Below are 21,576 nucleotides of genomic sequence, written 5' to 3' on the forward strand. Positions count from 1 at the left end.
AGAAGAAGTAAGCTAGAAAGAAAGGAGATATAGAGCCAAGATAGTGATCTGATGGAAATTGACAGATTGGAGACACTGAAGGGTTGCAGACCTTGTTAGTAACAGGGTCTATCTAGGGAGCTATGTGACTACCTACCAGGAAGGTGGGGTGTAAGATCAAGGCAGAAGAGGAGACAAAGGAACCCAGAGGTCAGACTATTGTGATGATGAGCTACATGGATATTAAAAGCACTAAGTAGTGTTAGCATGGCAGGAAGCCAAACACTAAAGCCTTCAAAGAATGGGGGAGAATGACTGGTGGGAGAGTTTGATGAACCGGTGGTTTTTAGAGGAGAAACCATTCGGAAGTTGCAGGAACAGTAAGGAAGACCCAGAACTCTACTCACCCCATCACCTCCCCCACCAACCAGAAGGTACCAGGAATATGCAAGATAAAACAGCTTCCACTTGAGTGGGCTCTAGGGGAAGTAGTGTCCTCAGGGGAGGGCTAGATATTAAGGGAGAAATTGTTCTACTAAGAATCTAAATTAGTCGGTTACTGCACCTGAATGTTAAATTGGGCTATCCACCTCCTGGCAGTAAAAGTTACATAAAGGAGAAATGATAGGTTATATAGTCCTTAGGATCTGACAAAAGGAGGCATATAATTTCTTCCAAAGAGAACAACACTTTCTAAAATTCCCAGAATTTTTTTCATAGATCCATAATCATGTTTGTATCCCTAGCAACTAGAACAAAGTTTGGAATATGATCAGAATACAGTAAATGTTTGTTTAAGCAGACTCATCTGACACAGAAGTTCATAACGAACAATGTCTTTAAGGGTAGGTTTTTTTTAATATAAAAAGCTTATCTTAACCCTAAAATAGGATATAGTCACGAGGTTTCTATTGATCTTAGCTTTGAATCTGAGGTGGCATTTTTCAAAAATGAAGCTAATTATAAAATTTGCTTTAGTCGTTCTTTTCCTACAGACACATTGTACAGTATATTATAAGGCACTGAGATAGTTAACAGTTTTTAGTATTCACTTTTATTCTTTCATTTTGAAGAGAAAAACCTGCCATTTAAAAGCATGCAAAGCTAATTAAAGCTTTTCCACTATTTCATTATCTGAATGTAGTTGCAAATTCTGACTTAAAACTCTTATCAGAAGGAGACTCAACATCCCTCCCTGAACAGCAAATGAACATTCAATTAACACTTCAATACAAGTGTATTTTAAATAAAAATATATTTTATTGTTAATCTCATTCTTTACAAATGCAAATACCCAATTTTAAAATCCAAAGAGAGTTGCCTCCCTTTTATTCTTTGGGGGAAAAAAGTCTTTTCTTTATTTACAGGGAAGACCCGAATTTTCTGAAGTTGTTACCAAGTTAGAAGAGTGTCTCTGCAACATTGAGGTAAGAACTTTAGCTTCTGAAATATGTCCATAAAAAAAGTCTTGAGTATCCAAGGGTGTTGGGGAATAAGTAAGATGGTGCTTCTAGAAAGATAGTAGGTATGGAGGTCTATAACTTCATTCATACTTTTAACCTGTTCATTAAGTTTCTAGGGTGGACTAACTGAATCTATAGGGATAAAAACAAATCCAGCATGAATGTAGGCCTTTACAACAAATAATCAGTCAGGCAAATGGACACAGGTATGCCCAGCTTTAAAATTAATATGTAAAAACTTGAAAATACAGTAGTGACCCCTGGGGGGCTCAGTCCCTTAAGCATCTGACTCTTGATGCAGCTTATGTCCTGATCTCATGGTTTGTGAGATCAATAGAGCCTGCTTGGGATTCTCTCTCCCTCTCCCTGTCCTCCTCCCCTGCTTGCTTGCAAGTGCATGCAATACATTAGAAGTTAATTGTTTAAATCAACTTTTTTCTATACAAAAGCTCCTATATACAGTGAAACATAAATTAAATTTTAAGCCACTGTGTATTTATGCTCAATAAGAAAGGGAAAATTATCACTAAAATTAGTGCATAAATTAATTGGGATGCATTGCTTTTATACCACACATATGTTGCATAAAGTGATATATGTTGGTAATCAGGCTAATGGAATTTTCTTCCCTTAATATCAAGGAGCTGTTTGCTTTAATTTTCTCTCTAATTGCCTTAATTTTCTATACACCTGGTCAGAAGATAGGATTTGAAAATAAGTAAGGAAGCTAAAACATGAGCACTAATTCAAAAATAATAATATATTCCCAAGGCAAATGAATGCTGCAAGAGAGGGGGGTGGATATCACACATATAGGCTCATATATACATATGCATATGAAGGGAAGGGCCAAAACAGGGGAAACAGCATCAACCCGAGATTGCACAGTGAAATTCCAAATTGGAACCATCCCACTTTTTTTCCCTAAAAAAAAAAAAAAAAAAACTCAACTTAGTGTCATTAGAACCCAGTTTATCGGGAAAGGGTTCCAGGTCTTCACTTACAGCCTGGAGTGAATGGCTCTGTCTCATAACTCTTTACCAGAACTTCTAAAAAGGAAGCTTTGTATGTAGGAAGTAGCTTCAGTCTCTGGACATTAAACTTTCATTCCTTTCTCTTCGGTCCTGAAACATATATATTTGGTGGGGCTTCAGCAGCCCCTACCAACAAGAGAATCTGCCAGAGGCCTTGAATGTTGAAAGACACTTTTAAGGCTTGAGTTCCAAGTGTCCCCTCACTCGGAACCTTTGAGTTTCCCAGGGCAAAACTGCTGGGGATATAGCCAATTAGATGAAAGAGATATCCAAGTCTGGGGAATATATCCAATTAGATGAAAGAGTGGATTCCAGAAACAAGAGACAATGGTAGGACTTCCTAAACTAGTTTGTCTTCTTATACTGACCAAGCCTCTTAGCACAATCTCCCCTCATAGAGAAGATGAATAACTATATGCAAGAGAACTTGCTGGACTGGGTTGTACTAAATAATGGACCCAAATCAGCTTTCAGGTGATTGGTTTGTGGAATTCCATATCTCAGAAGATAAAATGATGGGACATGTCTAACAAGAATCAGTATAACATCACACACCAGGGTCAAAGAAACAACAGTAAGAATATCAAATGGTGGAGATATGGTTTAGGAGCATCATGAATGTCAATGGATAACAAACTCTGTGGGAGTTAGAATGTGAAGTAGCTGTCTTGCTACAGAATAAGGATGGGATTATTCCTCTCTCTTCTGAGATAGCCAAACAAAATAGTACCCAGTTTTGTCCTTTTAAAAGGATAATTATAACTGGAACACAAATTTTAGGGGAGAGATATCAGAATGATGAATGGATTGAAGTTATGTATGTAAGAACCAATTAGAGGAACCAGGGGTGTTTGTCCCAGAGAAGAGAAAATCAGGATGAGTCCAAGAGCTGTTTTTTAAACATCTGAAAAATGATCACATGCAAAGGGATTGGCCTTGTTCTCTATGGGCCAACAGATAGAAATGAAGGGTAATTAAGGGTTTTGTTTTGTTTTGTTTTGTTTTGTTTTGTTTTGTTTTGTTTTGTTTTAATGAGAAAGAACTTTCTTTCTAATTGTCAGATCTGTCCTAAGATAAATGAACAGATCTGGAGGCAGTGAATTCCCCATCACTGGAAGCTCCCCATCAGCTTACATAGCTAACTTGGAAAAGAGGCACGGAAAAGATTCAATCATTGAAGAGTTTGAAGGTTCATTTCAACACTGACATCACATGATTCTCAGAGCTTTACTTAGAAATGCCTTGGCTACTGTGAAGAGCCTAGAATTTACATATATTATATTTTTAAACCCAAACCTACAGTCTACATGTCTTAGGAAATTATAATGTCAAAGCACTAATGTTCTCAGTTGGGTTAGGTAAAGTGCATAAACAGCAAGGTCGTCAGAAATTCAAGAAAACTACTCTCCTATTTTTTCTCTACTCCTTCTCATTTTCTTCCCTCAATACTCTTCTATTTTCTAGCTACATTTAACTATTTGTAACTATTTTTAAAAATTCTCTCCCAAAGACTCTCTTTAGTCCTCATGCTTGCCAGACATTAAAGCATCCTTCATTTTATAAAATGGATGTATTCTTGGAAAAGTGTATAAATTCATTTTATGTAAAGGAAATAATTTCATATAAAGGGGATAATTTTAAGCTACAACTTAAAGGAACTCTGCCATGAATCTTATCACCATGGTGAAAAATGTAATCTTTTAGCCATTAAATAATCACCTTTTAAATATCTATTTTATGAATCTGATTTGAGCCTACCATGTTTTCTGAAAGATGAGTGTAAGTTTAAAGGGCCAGCTCTCAGCATAGAACTGGGTCAAAAAAGTAAATTAAGTGAGCCATGTGTTGCCATCAGAGGCCGATAGGAAAAGCCAGAAGCAAGCTGAGATGAATAGAAATTAAAAATGAGAAATCCTAGAATAGAAAGCTAAAATAAATCTATATTCTATTCTTTGCCCTAAGCCTGTTGGTTTTATTAAAGGATTGAAACTACCCCTTCTTCACTCAGCTGATGTCTCCCGCATCAAGTAACAGCAGTGGGTCTCTGTCACCTTCCTCTTCTTCTGACTGCCTGGTGAGCCGTGGAGGGCCTGGCCGGAGCCATGTGGCAGCTTTACGAAGTCGTTTTGAGTTGGAATATGCTCTAAATGCAAGGTCCTATGCTGCCTGGTCCCAAAGGTGAGTAGCAATCTAAGCAACAATCTCACAGTCCAGATGAATTCCAGAATCTCATCAAGATAGTTATCTGATGTGGTTAGTATCAATGGGGGGTTTACCACCCCATGCCAAACTTTGAAGTAAGAGGATTTAGCCCATTTTTCTTATAATATTATATTAATATTATGGGACCAAAAAAGAGGAATTCTGTTATTTGTTAGTTTAGTAATTCTAAGTTTCAAGTAACAGCAGTTAACTCTAGCTTAAGTAAGAATTGTGTAGCTACAGCAACAAAGGGAATTTATTGAAAGTATTTTGTGGTTATCTTATGGAATCCAAGGAAGAATTCCTTGTGTGGCAACCAAGAAACAGCTTTAGGATCTGAGCACCAAAGGTTCAGCACACTGAGGATTACTCTATGACCCAGCAATTCCACTCCTAGGTATATACCCTAAAGAATTGAAAACAAGTACTCCAACAAATACTTGTACTCAAATGTTTAGAGCAGTCCTATTCACAATAGCCAAAAGGTGGAAACAATCCAAATATCCATTAACAGATGAGCAGATAAACAAAATGTGGTACGCACACAATAAGATGTTCTTCAGTCATGCTACAACATGGATGAACCTTGAAAACTTGCCTTCATTGGAAAGACACCAAGCACAAAGACCACATGTTATATGATCCTATTTATATGAATATTCAGAATAAGTGTGTGAGTCAATTCAGGCTGCCATAACAAGATACCACAGACTGGATGGTTTAAATAAGAGAAATTTACTTTTTCACCAGGGGAGACTGAAAGTCTGAGATTAGGGTGCCAACATGGTCAGACTCCAGTGGGAATTACAGATGCTCATCTTCCTTGCTCACAGATGGCCTTCTTCTCACTGTGCTCTCACATGGCAAAGAGAGCTCTGCAATTTTCACCTTTTTATAAGGGCACCAGTCCTGTAGGATCAGGACATCACTCTTCTGACCTCATTTAAACTTAATCACCTCCTTAAAGGCCCCATCTCCAGTATCCTCACATAAGGGGTTAGTGCTTCAACATAAGAATTAGGTGGGAGGGTGACACAACTCAATCCATAATAGGTAATATGTAAACCCATTATAAAAAAAAGATCAGATTGGTAGTTCCCAGAGGCTGGGGTGGGGATGGGAAATTAGGAATAAAGGCTTAATGAGTACAGTACTTTTGTTTTGGGGTGATGAAAATATTTTGGAACTAGATAGAGGTCATTGTAAAACACTGTGAATGCACTAAATGTTACCAAATTGTTTACCTTAACATGGTTAATTGCATTTATATGAACTTTACCTTAAAAGACAGAGAGAGAGAGAGAGAGAGAGAGAGAGAGAGAGAGAGAGAAACTTAACTAAAGGAGCAAGTCAGAAAAAGAGGGAAAAAAAGTTCAACATTCTTCCATAGCAAGCTCTGCCATTTACATGCCCCTGTTCCTCTCAATAGGAGATCTTTTTGTCTCTCAGCTTAATTGTAAAGCTTCAAGAAGAGATATATTAGTTATGTAGTGCCATAATAATTCTTTATAAAATACATACCAAAATTCAACAATATTTGATCATAAGCTTTTATTTCTTGCTCATGTGCCTGTGAACTGCTTATTGGTGGGCTTGACTCTGAGCACAGATTTTATCCAGGGCTATTCCACATGTCTTTCTCTGTCCTCAGACCAGCAGCTACCTAACACGTGTTCTCATGGACAAAGGCTAGGAATTCAAGAAGACAGACCCAGCTTCACATGCTCATTTAAAGCCTATGTTCAAGTTGCATCCTATGGCATTCTATGGGCCAACTCTAGGGGCAAGTCACTTAGCTGAGTCCAACATCCAATAGGAAGAGAAAATATATATACACAGCCTCTAATAGAAAGAACTGAAAAGTCACATGACAAAAGGCATAGATACAGAAACCATAATGAATTAAGAATAAATGGAGTCTGCCATGAGAGAGAGAATGTGATTGGCCTTTTTTGGATCAAATGGCCCCTGCTGGTATAAGCAACATGATTGGAGTGGCAGTGGGGTCATATTTCATTAATATAAGCATGGCTGCCGGGAACCCCTGTTCTGGATGGGAAACAGAAAAGGCATTTACTTATAAGCTGAATGGATACCCTACTGCATATATACTGCAAGCTATGGAAATCTGAAAAAAAATGGCTTAAAATATCTGTTCTTCTGCATGAGCTCCTGAGCATTTACACATGAGCTGCTCTACATGTATACTCAGGCACACATATAAATGCCTACACACTCACTCACACTCTCCATCATCAGAGTAAGAAATTTTACCCTGAAGATGGAGAAGGATTATCTGGAGTTATCAAGGATCTTATACCATACACAAATTGCTCATGTTGCTTTTTTAGCTGTAGTTATTATATTCTACGTCTAACAAAAGAGTGGCAGCTACAGCTATGAAGAGATGGGAATCTGAATCATGAAGCCTTTAATCTACAGAATGTCATAAAATTAAGTATCAGCAGGTTGATTGATAACCAGGCAAACTGGGCACAATTCTTTATTAGATTCCAGTCTCTTATATAATTTCATAAAGGGCCCATAGGCCAAGATTAGATTAGGCTCAGTCGCAGCATTGTCTTCTAGTTCCATTTGGTCTTCCTACTCTTTACTTGTGGTTTTAAAATGAATTCTCTGAATGGTCAGATTTTGATATTTCCAAAGCACAGTCACCTGAAGTATGTCTACTCTGAGGCAAAGGTTAAGAGGATAAGTTGTGGAGTCATACAGACTGAGGTTCACTCTCAGCTTTGCTATTTACCAGCCCAATGACCTTAGGCACGTTTCTTAAGTCTTATACATAAAATAGAGATAATAACACCAGCTGTTAGGATTGTTATTGAGAGAGGCAGTATTGTCACAGGAGTGAGTGATTGATTAAAAGATGCCAGTAGACCCAAGCAAAAAATACAAGTTCCAGGAATGTAGGTAAGTCACACAATTTACAATACAGAGACAGCTACACAGCACGGGAGGCACAGGTGTGCTCCCAATCGGGTGAGTTGGGGGTGGAGGGAATACAACTTCTCTGGCCTTCAAGAACCCCGAGAAATATACCACTGCTAATAAAACTGCTCAAATGGGGTGGGAAAAACCCATCAGGTTTTTTGAGATGTTCCTTTTGATAGTCTCATAAGATTTCTTCTACCTTTCTGGCCCTTCACAACTGTTGCAGAATTCTGCTAAGTCTTTGTCTCTCTACTTGGTTCAGGTTTCTCTTAACAATGTAGTACATCCTGAGTATTTGCTGTGAGGGTGCATTGAATGTTAGTGTGTTAGCTGTACTATCCCTCCAGCAAGTTCAGTCTCTGGACTGCTTGAAATCAACTACAGAAATAGGTGAAGCATTTAGCTAAGCTGTCAGATTCACTAAGATAGGAATCATGTCTGTTTTATTCATAACTCTACCCCTAGTATCCAGCAGTATGGATGGCATAAAGTCGATACATAGTAAATATTTGTTTCATAGATAAAGATTTGGATACATTGGCTCAACAAATTATAATTGTTATTAATTTTAAACATAATCAATGAAAAAGCTTTAATTTCTCTGTGCTTTCCATTTATATACCTATCACTATTGAGTGCATGCTGCATGCTGGATGCTATTTTAGACACTGAGTTGTCATCTAAGTAAACCTTAGGAAGTAGGTATTCCAATTTTACAGATGAGGAAACTGAGGCTTAGAAAGGATAAGTCACTCTCCTGAGTTTATGGAGGCAGAGCTAGAATTCTCACCTAAATCTCTTCTATGCTTACTGAATTTCTCTGGCACAGGAGTTGGCACTTTTCAGAAGCTTGATATATTTTGCCAATACTCATATTTGTTGGACTTCTTCCAGTTTCTTCTGGAAGTCGGTCAGGGAAAGAATTCAGCTACTTCTCCTAAGCCTGCCTTTTCAGCTTTTATATATGAAAGACAGAGCAAGTGAGACCAGAGATCAATAGGTTCTTAAAGTCAAAGAGCCTGAGGATACAGGAACTGATGGAGTAAGCCCAGCAGGGCCACGAGTTTAACAGCCTGCAAGACAGTGGCTCTCCACTCTGGCTGCACGTTAGAATCACCCGGGGAACTTTTACAAGTACCAATGCCCAGGACTAATTAAACCAAAACACATGGGGGTGGCACCCAGACGTCAGAAGCTTGTAACATCTCCCAGATGATTCTAATATATATCTCTGAGTATGAGAAGCACGCTAGAAGAGAATGCTACAGTGCTAACCTGTCAGTCACTCCAGGGGAAGGGGATACAACCAAGGGGATAAACAAGGAGAGGCAAGTGAGAGCAGAGGTGACCCAGCAGCTGTAACCAAAGGATATCGTTTTGAAGGTTGACTACCTGTGTGGCCTCTCCCAGAAATCCTTGCAGTGTGCTAGTGACTGCTGATCTAAGAGGCATCCTAACTCGTTAGAATCACACAGGTGGAATTTTTAGCCTGGCATCATGCTTTTAAGAGAATGGTGTAGTCCTAACTAATGTATGCTTCCAATTCTGGGTCTCACAGCCCTCAACAGTGCCTTTAAAATGGTGCATTTATTTTTCAGTTTTTGGTTATGAAGTTCATAGCCTATACTTTTATGATGCATGATTTGGTGATGGCTTTGGTTGTTGTTCCTTTGCATATTTGTTTTTAATGATTATTGTTGTTCTTCCTAAAATAAATGTCAAGGTGAAAAATAGATATTTTTTCCACAGGTTATAGGGATTTGCCAGTTCCTACTGAAACGACAAATTGCTGAAATCTGAGATTGAGGAAGGCGCTTCTGAAGTACTGCCTCTTTTAAAATATTTTGTGTCTCTAGATATATTTGGAAAACTAAGCATGTGGCACTTGCTCCTCCCACTGGGTATGAAATCTCTCCCATCTTGTACATGGATTACATCATGTAAATTTAGAAATGACAAAGTGATACACAACCTTTCAGATGCGAAAACCAATTAGTGTTTGTGTGGGGCTGGGCTCTGAGAATAGAACGCCACGACCTAGTTAGCTGTCCAGGAGAAGAAAACCAGAGATCCAGGGACTGCAACTGTAAAACAGATACATTTGGAATTAATTTTTCACATTACGAAAGGGTCCATCAAAAGGTTCCTTTAAATAGAAAGCTTGCCGAGTGCACTTGGAATGCAATTTGACTTATAAAAGTTGAATATAAGTTATAAAATTTTAATTTACACATAGTTTTTCCGGAATGCAGCAATTGTGTAAGATGATAGCACCCTGAAACTGATGTTCCTGGGAGGAATGAAAAAAAAAAAAAAAGGAGAGCGGTGAGAAGAGTGTGGCCATTTGCTGTTATGGAGCAGAATGTTTATCAAGAACAAGCAATAGTGTCTCCTTCTTATCAGCAAAGGTCAACACTCTCTTTTTAATCTACCACCTCTCCTACATGAATCTTTGTACTGAACCTTCCCTCAGGCTCTTCGAATGTGCTCTTTCATTCTTTTCTTCATCCCCATTTCATCCCCAATTTATTTCCCTCACCAGCTCACCACAATCAGCAATCTCAACACTGTGCTCATGAGCACTTTCAGCTCCTCCTACCTTGCTTCTCTCGTCTTCATGAGTTTTCTTGTGATGTCATATTAACCCTCAGCTCCAACTCTCACACACACACAGACACACACACAGTTAACCCCCCAGTCCTTATGTCTCACATGACCATTCTGCTTCCTTTGTCTTTAACTTCTCTCCCCTTCTGGCTTTCTTCTGGCCTTGATCCACTTAACGCTCTACTGCCAGCATGACCTTTCCTTCTGTAGAACTCCTGTTACATCATTACTCTACTTTGAAACCACCAATAATTCTCCATTACCTCTAAAATTAAGTGAAATTATGTCATCCCGGAATCCAAAATGATCAATGGTACGTTTTCCAGTTACACCTCCTGCTGAGTATCATATGTTCCAATGGTTCTAGGCAGAGAGTGATACGGTCACTTCTCTTCTCAAATAAATGCATGCTAGGAGTTTGGGATCTGTGTGAGGCACTTTTTGGTAGTCCCAGTGACTAAAGGAGGTGCAACCAGTGTTTAGTTTGGCTAAGGCCAGAGTATTGAACTTCCTACAATGTTTTGGACAATTCCACAAAATAAAGAATTATTCTGTACAGGGGTACCTGGGTGACTCAGTTGGTTAAGTGTCTCACTCTTGGTTTCAGCTCAGGCGAGAATCTTGTGGTTTGTGGGATCAAGCCCTGCATCAGGCCCTACATTGACAGCATAGAGCCTGCTTGGGATTCTCTCTCTCTCTCAAAATAAATAAACTTAAAAAAATTATCCTGTATAAAATAGCAATAACATCCCCAGTAATGCACACTGTTAGACAAACTAGGAGTTCTACTATGTCCCATACATACCCTGTGTTGAACCTATTGTTAACCTATCCGCATACCCTATATTTTTTAACCTTGACACCCCCCAATCTTGTCAAAGTATTAATAAGCCATCAGTAATATCTCAATCAGCTTAATCACTAGATCATAAGGGAGGCTTTTCTGGGGCTACCCCATCACCACCCATGCCTTACTATGGGTCACAGAATTTTGTGCCACTTCATGCACTTACATGATTTTGTCTCATAATTATTTTTTTATTCTCCATTAACCCATAAACACTTCTAGGACAAAAATTGTCTTCTCTTTTGTTTTTATTCAGATGCCTATAATATCTCTTTTATAATTTAACTGTGGATGGTGAATACTAAATATGTTTATTTATAATAAATTAGAGGAATCATTAGTTGGGCTATGAATGCCATGCTTTGTATTTCTGCATTTTAAGTGAGTAAAACTCTACCATTCAGAGTTTTTGGCCCCTACATTCCTATCAAGTTCAGATATGTTCTTATCCAAAAATAATGAACCGCCAAATCATTCAGACCTCTTTCTATACCACTCTGTCACCATTAGAGTATTAAATGTCTACCCACATTTTTTAATGAACAAAAGAATAGAATGGAGGTACCTGAACTCTGTGAGGAGAGAAGTGACTGATCCATTCATTCCCAGTGTGTTTGTAAAAGAGAGAGATTGCTATGAGTTAAGGTATTTAGGAGAGGTCTCACTGAAGATGGAGATGTTGTCCAGGTATAAAGAGAACAGGATGAACAAACATGAAATAATGATTATAAGCTTTCTTTCCTTCTTTCCTAAAAAGAAGAAAAAAATAAGCATCCCTTCCCCAACTGATCTGTAATAGTAGTTCTTTTATTCATCAAGGATCTACATTTAGATAGATCTCTTTTCAGCTTTTATATTCTGTCCTATTGGAATATTTGTTTATCCCTATGTCAACAATTTACAATTTTAATTACAGTAACATTTTTAAAGTCTCGATATCTGGTAGGGCATGTCTCATCTTGGCTATTCTTGATTATTCTTGGATTTTTACTCTTCCATATAAATTTTATAATCAGCTTGCATTTTCCACACACAAAAAAATAAGATTTTGATTATATTTTTTTCAAGTTTATTTATTTTCTTTTAGGAATCTCTACACCCAACATGGAGCTCAAACTCACAACCCTGAGATCAAGAATCTCATGCTTTTCTGACTGGGCCAGCCAGGCACCCAAGATTATAGACATTTTAAAACTGTAGATCAATATTGGAAGATCTGACATCTTTATGATATTGGGTCTCCCTTCCCATGAACTTGGTGCATTTTTGCATTTATTTAAATGCTCTTTAAGATCTTGTGGTTAGATTTTATAATCTTCTCTGTAAGGTTCTTTATACTTTTTGTCATATTGATTGTTACATTCATTGATTGCTGAAATAATTGGAATTCATTGCTAACATATTATTTTATTCTCTCTAGTTTTTCTTTTTTCTCACCCTATCCTGTTTTTGTTTGTTTGTTTGTTTGTTTTTCTTTGGATTCTTTGAATATGCACTCTGTTTTTCGATTCTTGGTGGGCAGGCACCCTAGAACTTTAACATACTTAACAAGTTCTATAAATTTAATATATGTTATTAAAATAAAAGATCTCCCAAACAAAAGGTTTTAGAGCATTTTAGTTGCAAATCATTCCCTCCTGAATTATCTTATATTTATGTCCATTGTTTTCATTTCATCATGATTTTTTAAAATTAAAAAAAACTTTTTAATATTTATTTATTTATTGAGAGACAGAAGAGATGAGGGTGAGTGGGGGAGGGGCAGAGAGAGAGGGAGGCACAGATTCCAAAGCAGGCTCCAGGTTCTGAGCTGTTAGCATAGAGCCCAATGTGGGACTCAAACTCATGAACTGCGAGATCATGACCTGAGCCCAAGTTGGATGCCTAACCGACTGAGACACCCAGGTGCCCCCATCATGATTTTTTTTTTTAATTCTACATCTTAGGTATTATTTTATTGTTTTATCCAACTATGGTTCATTTTGACTTACCCATATTTACTGTTTCATTATTAATTGTGCTTACATTTCACATCTTCCTTCTACATCATTTTCCTTTTCCTCAAATACATCTTTAAAAATTCCTTTAACATGACTCTGTTAGAAGTCACGAAGTGATCATATGAAAACACCTTTATTTTCCCTCTTTCTTGAAAGATACTTTAGTGAATATGGGATTTGAGGTGTTTAATTACTCTTCCCCTATACCTTCAAGATGCATTCAACATGTTTCTCTAACTTTCCTTGCTGCTGGTAAACTTTCATCTGTGGATCTAATTCTTTCTTTTATTTTCAATCTATCCTTTACAACTGCTGTTAGAACTTCTCTGTGTCTTTGGTATCCTACAGTTTAACTATGTTGTGTATAGTAATAGATTTAATTTATTTATCTTGCTTTGAATTTGTTGGGTGTCCAGAATCTGAGAACTGACATCTTTTTATACATTCTGGATAATTCCTCACCACTGTCTCTTCTACTATTTTTGTACCCTATCTTCATTTTAACTTTCTGCAACTCTAGAAGTTTTTTAGATATTCTCACTCTATTTTCCACATTCCCCAACCTCTTTACATATATTTCCCACCATTTACTTTTTCTTTGATGCCTTCTGGTAATTTCTTCAAATCTATCTTCCAGTTCACATAGTCTCTCGGTAACTGGATCTAACATGTTGTTCTATTCATTGCACTTCTATTTCAATTGATTTCTAATTTCTACTCCATATCTAGAAATTGTGTGTGTGTGTGTGACAATTTTGAAAGTCTCATGTTTCATCTACATTCTTTTAATTGATTATTTTCTTTCTTCAAACACATTTACTTTATACTCTATATCAGAATGTCTGATATTTCCCATCTCTAATCTCTACCATCTTTATAGTCTAATTCTGTAGTAGTTTGTTGTTTTTGCTAATTCTTACTCCTGGTTTCATCACATATTTAGACCTTTGTGTTTCTACTGTGAGCTCATCTTCCTTGGAACTTTATCTCTGGAAATTTTTTTGGCACTTATTTGGTGTACACGACATCACAGATGCTTTGTGTTTCTTCTTGCTAATCATATAGGTACACTAACCCCACAGAACCACTTTAAAACTTCAACTTACAGTTTTACATAAAACACATGTAGTACTATTTCTATTTAAAACTTGGGTCTTTGTGGACCGTGGATGGGACTTCTTAAGGTAAATGTTTCATTTTTAATTTTTTTTTTTCATTTTACCTGGAGCCAAAGATGAAATAGGACACATATCCTCTGCTCTCTTTATGCAGGGTGGGTTTTATTTTTTCTGATTCACCCTGGGGTTGTCCTTTGAGGATTTTAGCTTTATACCAGTGTTTCTTATTTGATCTCCCACCTTGCTTGAGCCCAGGCTATGTTTTCCCCCCATGTGGTTCAACAAAATTCAAGCTTTAGATCAACAGGAATCAGTATCTTCATAACCCTTACATTGACCTGGAAAATTTTGGCCAGTCATTTACTTTTTCATTGGTATCTACATTAACTGTAAATATCATGAGAGCATGAACTTCTCTTCTTTTTGATGCTGTCTCTCCAATACTTAGAACAGTGTCTGGCATATGGTAGGTGCTAAATACCCCTTTGTAGAATGAATGAATGAATGATCATGATAGGTCTTCACAAACATTAACGCCATTTAATCCTCACAACAGTCTTATAAATAGGCCTCATGGTTTCCATTTTTTGGGTAAAACAACCTGAGACTCAAATGGTTTACGGAATTAGTATGAAACTAGATAGTGGGAAAATGGTAGTTAATTGCTGAACCTGGGCCTGCTGGTCGGGTTTCCATTACACCATGCTATCTCTGGATACTAAACCTGACCAACATGTCTGAACCATCCATAAGAAGCAGAAGCTTGTATCCTCTCATTTGAGCTTTCAGAGTCAGCAGCAGCAAGCTACCTACCTCTAAAGTTCTGCCAGCTCTAATGGAACATAGAGCACTCTCAGTCTACACAGCCAGTACAACGTGTGATGGAGGGAAATTGTCCCTTCTCACTCCCACTACCTCTGATACTAGCCACTTTACCTTGGCCTATGCCTGCTCATAACAGACCTTTATAATCAGCTGTCTGCACTGATATAGCCTAACATGAACACAGCAAAGTCCACATCTGCTGCCTCATCCACCAGCATGCCATGGCCTAACCCTGCCCTCTCTATTTTCTTTAATCATGTTTCTAAAAATGAGCCTGACTCCTTGGCCACATTTCAAAGGCACAAAAACCAATCAGAACATTAAAAAAGACAAACTCTTTCCTTCTAGACACCATGGGGCCAGTTTTGAGGATAACTCCACTTTACTGTGATTCCTTTATTGCATTATATACATTGCAAAACTAGACCTTTTTTTTTTCATTTCTTCATTATATATTCTCTAGTACAGCAGTCAGTTGCATTCACTGTAATTTTTTAAAGGAATCTTTTAGCTGACATTTTGGGGCAACAAATAGCCTATCTAACAATGAGGGTTTCAAGAGTTTCATAACCTGGAAATGAAACACCACACTTTCTCACTCATAAACACAATCCTCTAGCCAATCCTAAATTGGAATAATTTTAAGATTTATAAATGTAAGGAATAATAGAAAGATATCATCTTTGATTTCAGAACTCTTATTAAAGATTGTTGGTTTAGCCACCTGGGTGGCTCAGTTGGTTAAGTGTCCAACTTCGGCCCAGGTCGTGATCTCGCGGTTGGTGAGTTCAAGCCCTGCGTTGGGCTCTCGGCTGTCAGCGCAGAGCCTGCTGCAGATCCTCTGTCTCCCTCTCTCTCTGCCCTCCCCCCGCCCCCTCTCTCCCTCTCTCAAGAATAAATAAACGTTAAAAAAATGCATGGCATCAAAGAATTTACAAAAGACCTCAGTGTGTATCAGAGCCTCACAGCAGTATCTACCTCTCACTTCAGTAATGTCTTCTAAGTTTGTAGAAAGAGTTGTCTTGGCCAGTTCTATGGGCCTTGCTCACATTGTTTGTATGAGGACAGGAAGATGTTGCTTGCCTCATCTAGGGACAAGAAAACTTTTTTTCTCAGGATAGTTATCAGCCACAGGATGTGTAATTTTTGTGACATCCACTTGCTGAAGGTCAGTTATCAAGCTCATTAAGGGTCCACACTGAAAAAATATAAAAGCCAAAGAGAGCAGCTAGAATCTAAGCAAGTGCCATAATGCCTGTCAGTTGCCTTTTATCTCTTTCTTTTTAAGCTCAGATCTTTTTAAGGTGCCCATAAGTTTTTCTAATTAACAAAAGCAGAAAATTTCTTAATGCCACAGGGTATGGGGTCGAGAGAGAAAATATACAGCTATTCACGTTGATACGAGGGTGTGAAAGTACTCTGTATACCTCCTCATTATGTCCCCAAATGTCATCTAATAAGGAGGGAAGATTAAAGAAAGAGGAAGAAAGTGGAGAGGGCTTCTACGGGAAGTTAAAACTATTTCCTCGAAGGGCCAAACAACAAGCACAGCTGTTTATATTTACAAACCTCTTTACCACAGCCCTAGGTGCCCTACCCAGAAAGCACTACAGTGAAATAAGCAAACGATTCCCATGTGTACACATACACACAAAAAAAGTGGAAAGAAAACTATAAATTGATTGTTCATGCCCTCTGCATTTTATGCTACTGCTCTCCTACAAATCATCAGAACTGGAAATCGTCTGTGCTGCAATGTGATAGAGCTCTGTGTAAGAACTTCCTTTCAGCTGATGTGAACCTAGAGCAATCAATCGTATCAGTGGCTCTTGCCTACTTGCCTTGCTCTCTAGCGCCACCTAGCAATCAGTTGACAAACCACACGTGGGGCCTCCAGCCTGTCTGACTGCTGTACTGAGAGAGAGGCTTGGAGATTTCACACTGAACAAAGGCATTCAGCCTTAAAGTTAGGAGCCTGTGAAAAAATGTCAGCCCTTTCCTCCCGTTCCTTGACTTTTAAAACCACCCTAGGGTGGAAACAACGCTTTTCTATGAAAAATGTAAAAGAACACCAAACAAAACACTGTTCAGAAGAGGAAGTGATGAAAAACGGGAAATTAATAAAAGTGAAAATATGAGAAGCGCCCTATGTGTGTAGAATTGGCACCTTTTTATGAGTCTTAAGGACCTGAATGTATGGTCAGGCATAAAAGATTTACATGAAAAGAGCAAGCGAGTGACATATCTAGGTTACAACACGCACTTGAGAGAGAATGAGATGCAGCTCTCGCCATGGCTGTTCTGATGCTGTATTTTCATGTTCTTTTCTGTCCTCCAGCACTGCCAGTTAGCAACCTAAAATGGGCTCCCTGGTAACCCAAAGGGCGAGCCTGAGTGCATTTCCCTCTTCGTGTTTTGTAATACTAATTAACTAATTCCCAGCCACGAGAAGGGAACCTGCAAAGATTCGCCAGAGGCAAACTGCTAAATAAATGGTGACAGATTTCTCAGTTTTCAATTAGATGAAATGACATATTGGGACAACGAATAGCCCGACTTTCTAATGATGAGCGTTTTATGAGTTTTTTTTTTTTTAATTATTCCTGGAAATGAAGAGAAACCCTGGCCCTTTCTCCATTCATAACCAAAACGAGGGCCCAGACCCACTCTTGGGTACACCAAAGCATACACCCTGCCTTTGGCGGGGACATTTGTTTAAGACCGAAAGTAAGACTTGGTCCAAAAAATGCTGCTTTTGAGACTGCTTCTGCTCTACTGAAATGTCTGACAGGCCACAGCACAGGGACCAAAGAGAACAACCGGCCTAATTAAATCTGTACAGGCAGCACTGAACGCTGTTCACCAGCAGTGACTCCAGCGCTGGCCCCGCCCTGCCCCCTCCTGACTCCAGTGTTTGTGCTGCGAATCTCTTGCTAGCATGGCAACTGTTGCTATGTTTGCAGTAATAAGAAGTGGGTGATGCTGGTGTGTCTGTAATGATTCAGATACAAGAGCAATGATTTCTAAATGGATTTCTGAAGCAGCTCTTACAATGGCTGTGCACCGTGTAACAGGTTTAATTCCTCCCAGACGTTTTTTCTTCTTTTCACTTTCAGCACCTTTCATGTGGACTAATTCTAACCCTCCTATAATGCAAAACTAGCAACATCCTTCCTTTTCCTTACTAGTATTGGAAACAAAGTTTATTGTTAAAGAAGACATTTCACAAGTTATTGTTTCTCATTATCTCCTTGGCAACTATTAATTCAGTTTTTCTTGGTATGTAGGTAAGCAGCTAAAACAAACAAAAAAATTGTGGACCCAGACAAAAGAGAAGTCTTGTATTCACCAGAGTAGAAAGAAAAATCTCTACCATTAATATTTGTGATGTTAGCTGAGCATTTTCTATTAATGAGCAGATGTTTGAAAGGCCTCAATTGCAAAGAAGTACAAAAAATTCATTAGTGGATATATGTTTACCTTCCTGAATCCTCTTCCAAAGAATCAAAAAAATAAATAAATAAATAAATAAATAAATAAATAAAAAGGAAGGAAGGCAGGAAGAAAGAAATCTTCATTTTTTGGCCCAACCAAGCACCTATTTGCCAGCCAGTGTTAACTGCCCCCGCCCCTACTTATCACTGGATGCCAGCACAGCCCACACCCTCGAGATAAGGCCTTGTTCCTTGATGGCAATATTAACATGGCCAAAAAAAGGGAGAAGAGAAGACACATTATGTGTTTTGATTACTTACTACCTGCCAGACACTATTGTGCCTTTTTTCTTCGTCAATCATATCACTGACTTATCACAACTCTTCTACAAGGTAGGCACTATCTGTCTGTATTCCACAAATGAGAAAACTGGAATACAGAAAGAATAAATAGTCTGCCAAGGCTTTGCACCTAGTAAACAGCAGGGCCAAGACTGAGCCTCGATCACTCTCACTGCAAAGCCCATGGTATCTCATCACTTCCTGAGCTGCCGTAATGTGAAACAGAGAGTTGCTCTCATACTGATCAGCTGTGTGGCATGGACAAGTCCCTTCCTTAGGAAACCCAAGGACCTGGGTTTCAGGATCCTCTTCTATCCTAATGCATGTGAACTGGACCCTTGCTACTCAAGGTGTGGCCCCCAGACCAGCAGCATAAACATCACCTAGAAGCTTGTCAGAAATTCAGACTCCCAAGCCCCACAGGGACCACCGAATCACAATCTGCATTTTAACATGACTTGTGAATGTACATTAAAATTTAACAAGCACAGGACTTACCTAACTCTGGGAACCTTTCTAGCTCTAGTATATTTGGAATGTTGTCCCCTCATCTCTATATTTCTAGATCCTACTCCTCTAAGCTTGCTTCACCTTTCCTTACAAACTTTTGTAATCCCATCTTTATGCTTGATGAAAAGATTTTTCTCTCTCTCGTAACAAAAGTTTCATTTACCTTAATTCTTACACTTTCTACTTAGTATCATGTCTATGTGTAGGTTCCTATGTGTAGGCAGAGCCATCCATGTGAAACAATTTTATACCTGTAATGCCAACTGGCATAGTACATTACACTAAAGAAAACATGTTGAAAGAAATGTTAAATAAATAATTATATGAATTTAGTTATAGAGATCATATAGTGCACTAATCATAAGATCCCTGTATTGTCCACTATGAATATTTCAAGGCAATCACCCTCCAAGAGTTCTATAAATACGGATCCAAAGAAGCGTGCAAATTGTACACGTAAGAGCAGTTTTCAAACTTCCTCACCCCACTCCTACCTTTTTAGCACACAAATACATTAAAGATTCAATTAAGACCAAGCTCAACTCCAAATTCTCTCTTCCAGGAAGTTTCCCTGGATGCCCTCAACTGGTTAGATACCCATCATGGATTGTTGCCATCTTAGCTTGTGCATACTTCATAGAAGCACAGAAACTATATTATAATCATATAATTATGTCAGCTGCCCCCCTACACACAGACACACACATACATCATACATTCCTCAAGGTCAGGAATTGTGTCTTTATTTGTGCATTCTTAATATTTATCACAATGTTTGGCATATAGTAAGTGGTAGGTATATGTATATTGAATGAATGAATGAATGAATGAATCAGTCAATCAGTGCAAATGTTTTTACTCCAAAATATCATTTTTTTGCTCCACATTAGGGTTTGTTGACACCAAGAATGTGGAGAAGCACTGTCTGTGGTGAGATTTAAGAGGTACTTGTTTTAGGGGCACCTGGGTGGCTCAGTCAATTAAGCATCCAACTTCAGCCCAGATCATGATCTCAGGGGTCCTGGGTTCAAGGCCAATGCTAGGACTCTGCTCTCAGCACAGAGCCCACTTTAGATCCTCTGTCTCCCTTGCTCTCTGCCTCTCCTCCACTCGCTCACTTGCACTCTCTCTAAAAAATAAATATTTTTTGAAAGACTGTAAGAGGTACTTGTTTTAGCCACAGTGACATTCTCTACCAATATGGCACTTTAATTTAGTGTCATGTGAGCTAGTTGTCTAGGCATATAAGCCCTGAGACTTAGGAACTCAATGGTCTTTGGGATACCAAAGTTTGAAAATTGAATCAGTGTTTGTTTCCTCTCTCAGTAAGTCATCCATTCATTCAATAAACATTTACAGAGTGCCTACATTGTGCCAGGAGTTTATAGGGATTGGGGATGTCAGGAAGAGTACATAGTATAATCTTTCTTTCCTTTCAGTAGTCTAGTCTTAAAAATATACCCCAAATGTATATATAATACAATATGATACATACAGTTAATGGGCAGGTGACTCTTGGGTCATGTGAACACAGAAGGAGGTATTACCAAAAATAAGGAGAGAGAGGCCATTCACTGGCCTCTAGGTGTGCACATCAGGTCACCCATTTGTCCTTCTCTGGAAAGAACAGTGAATTTGGGGAAGAAGAAGAACACTCCCTAGTAATGAATCTGTGCTAGGGAGGAGAAACACTGAAAACATAGAATGGAAGAGGAGGAAAGTTGGTGGGGCACAGACTCACTAGTGGCGCATGGTAAATTTAAACAGGATTTACAGGAGAAAGTTATAAACAGAGAAATATCCAAGTGCACACAATCTCTTGAGCTCATATCATCCCTCAGAATGGTCTACTGTCTAGAAGGATCCTATGCTTTTACTCTCTATATATTTAAAAGGAAACTGGAGCAGGGAACATCTGGGTGACTATTTAATGATGAAATTCCCTGCCTGGGGTGAGAAATAGTTTTGTTAGAAAAGTAAAGTCACTAGTGCTGACCTCTACTATCTTGGACATAGGAAGCCAGCCCTTTTTCTTTTCTTTTCTTTATTTTTCTTTTCTTTTCTCTTTTTAAGTTTGTTGATTTATTTGTGTGTGTGTGTGTGTGTGTGAGAGAGAGAGAGAGAGAGAGCGCGCAAGGGAGGGACAGAGAGAGAGAGAGAATTCCAAACAGCCTCTGCACTGTCTGTACAGAGCCTGGACCGGGGTTCATGGGACTCACAAGGCTTGATACACGAACTGTGAGATCATGACCTGAGCCAAAAT

The 21,576-nt window shown here is 38.5% G+C and overlaps 1 protein-coding gene across 1 annotated transcript in view; it reads left to right on the forward strand.

Annotated features, from left to right (window-relative positions):
• Window positions 1-21,576, forward strand: part of LOC122480639 (serine/threonine-protein kinase TNNI3K) — a 291,341-nt gene that overhangs the window by 233,716 nt on the left and 36,049 nt on the right. Inside the window, exons 22-23 of the mRNA XM_043575277.1 lie at window positions 1,347-1,406; window positions 4,485-4,654. Coding sequence (XP_043431212.1) covers window positions 1,347-1,406; window positions 4,485-4,654 — 230 coding nt within the window. The remainder of the gene's footprint in view (window positions 1-1,346; window positions 1,407-4,484; window positions 4,655-21,576) is intronic.

Source organism: Prionailurus bengalensis, chromosome C1 (assembly GCF_016509475.1).
Source record: "Prionailurus bengalensis isolate Pbe53 chromosome C1, Fcat_Pben_1.1_paternal_pri, whole genome shotgun sequence".
In the NCBI taxonomy this organism is placed as follows: Eukaryota; Metazoa; Chordata; class Mammalia; order Carnivora; family Felidae; genus Prionailurus; species Prionailurus bengalensis.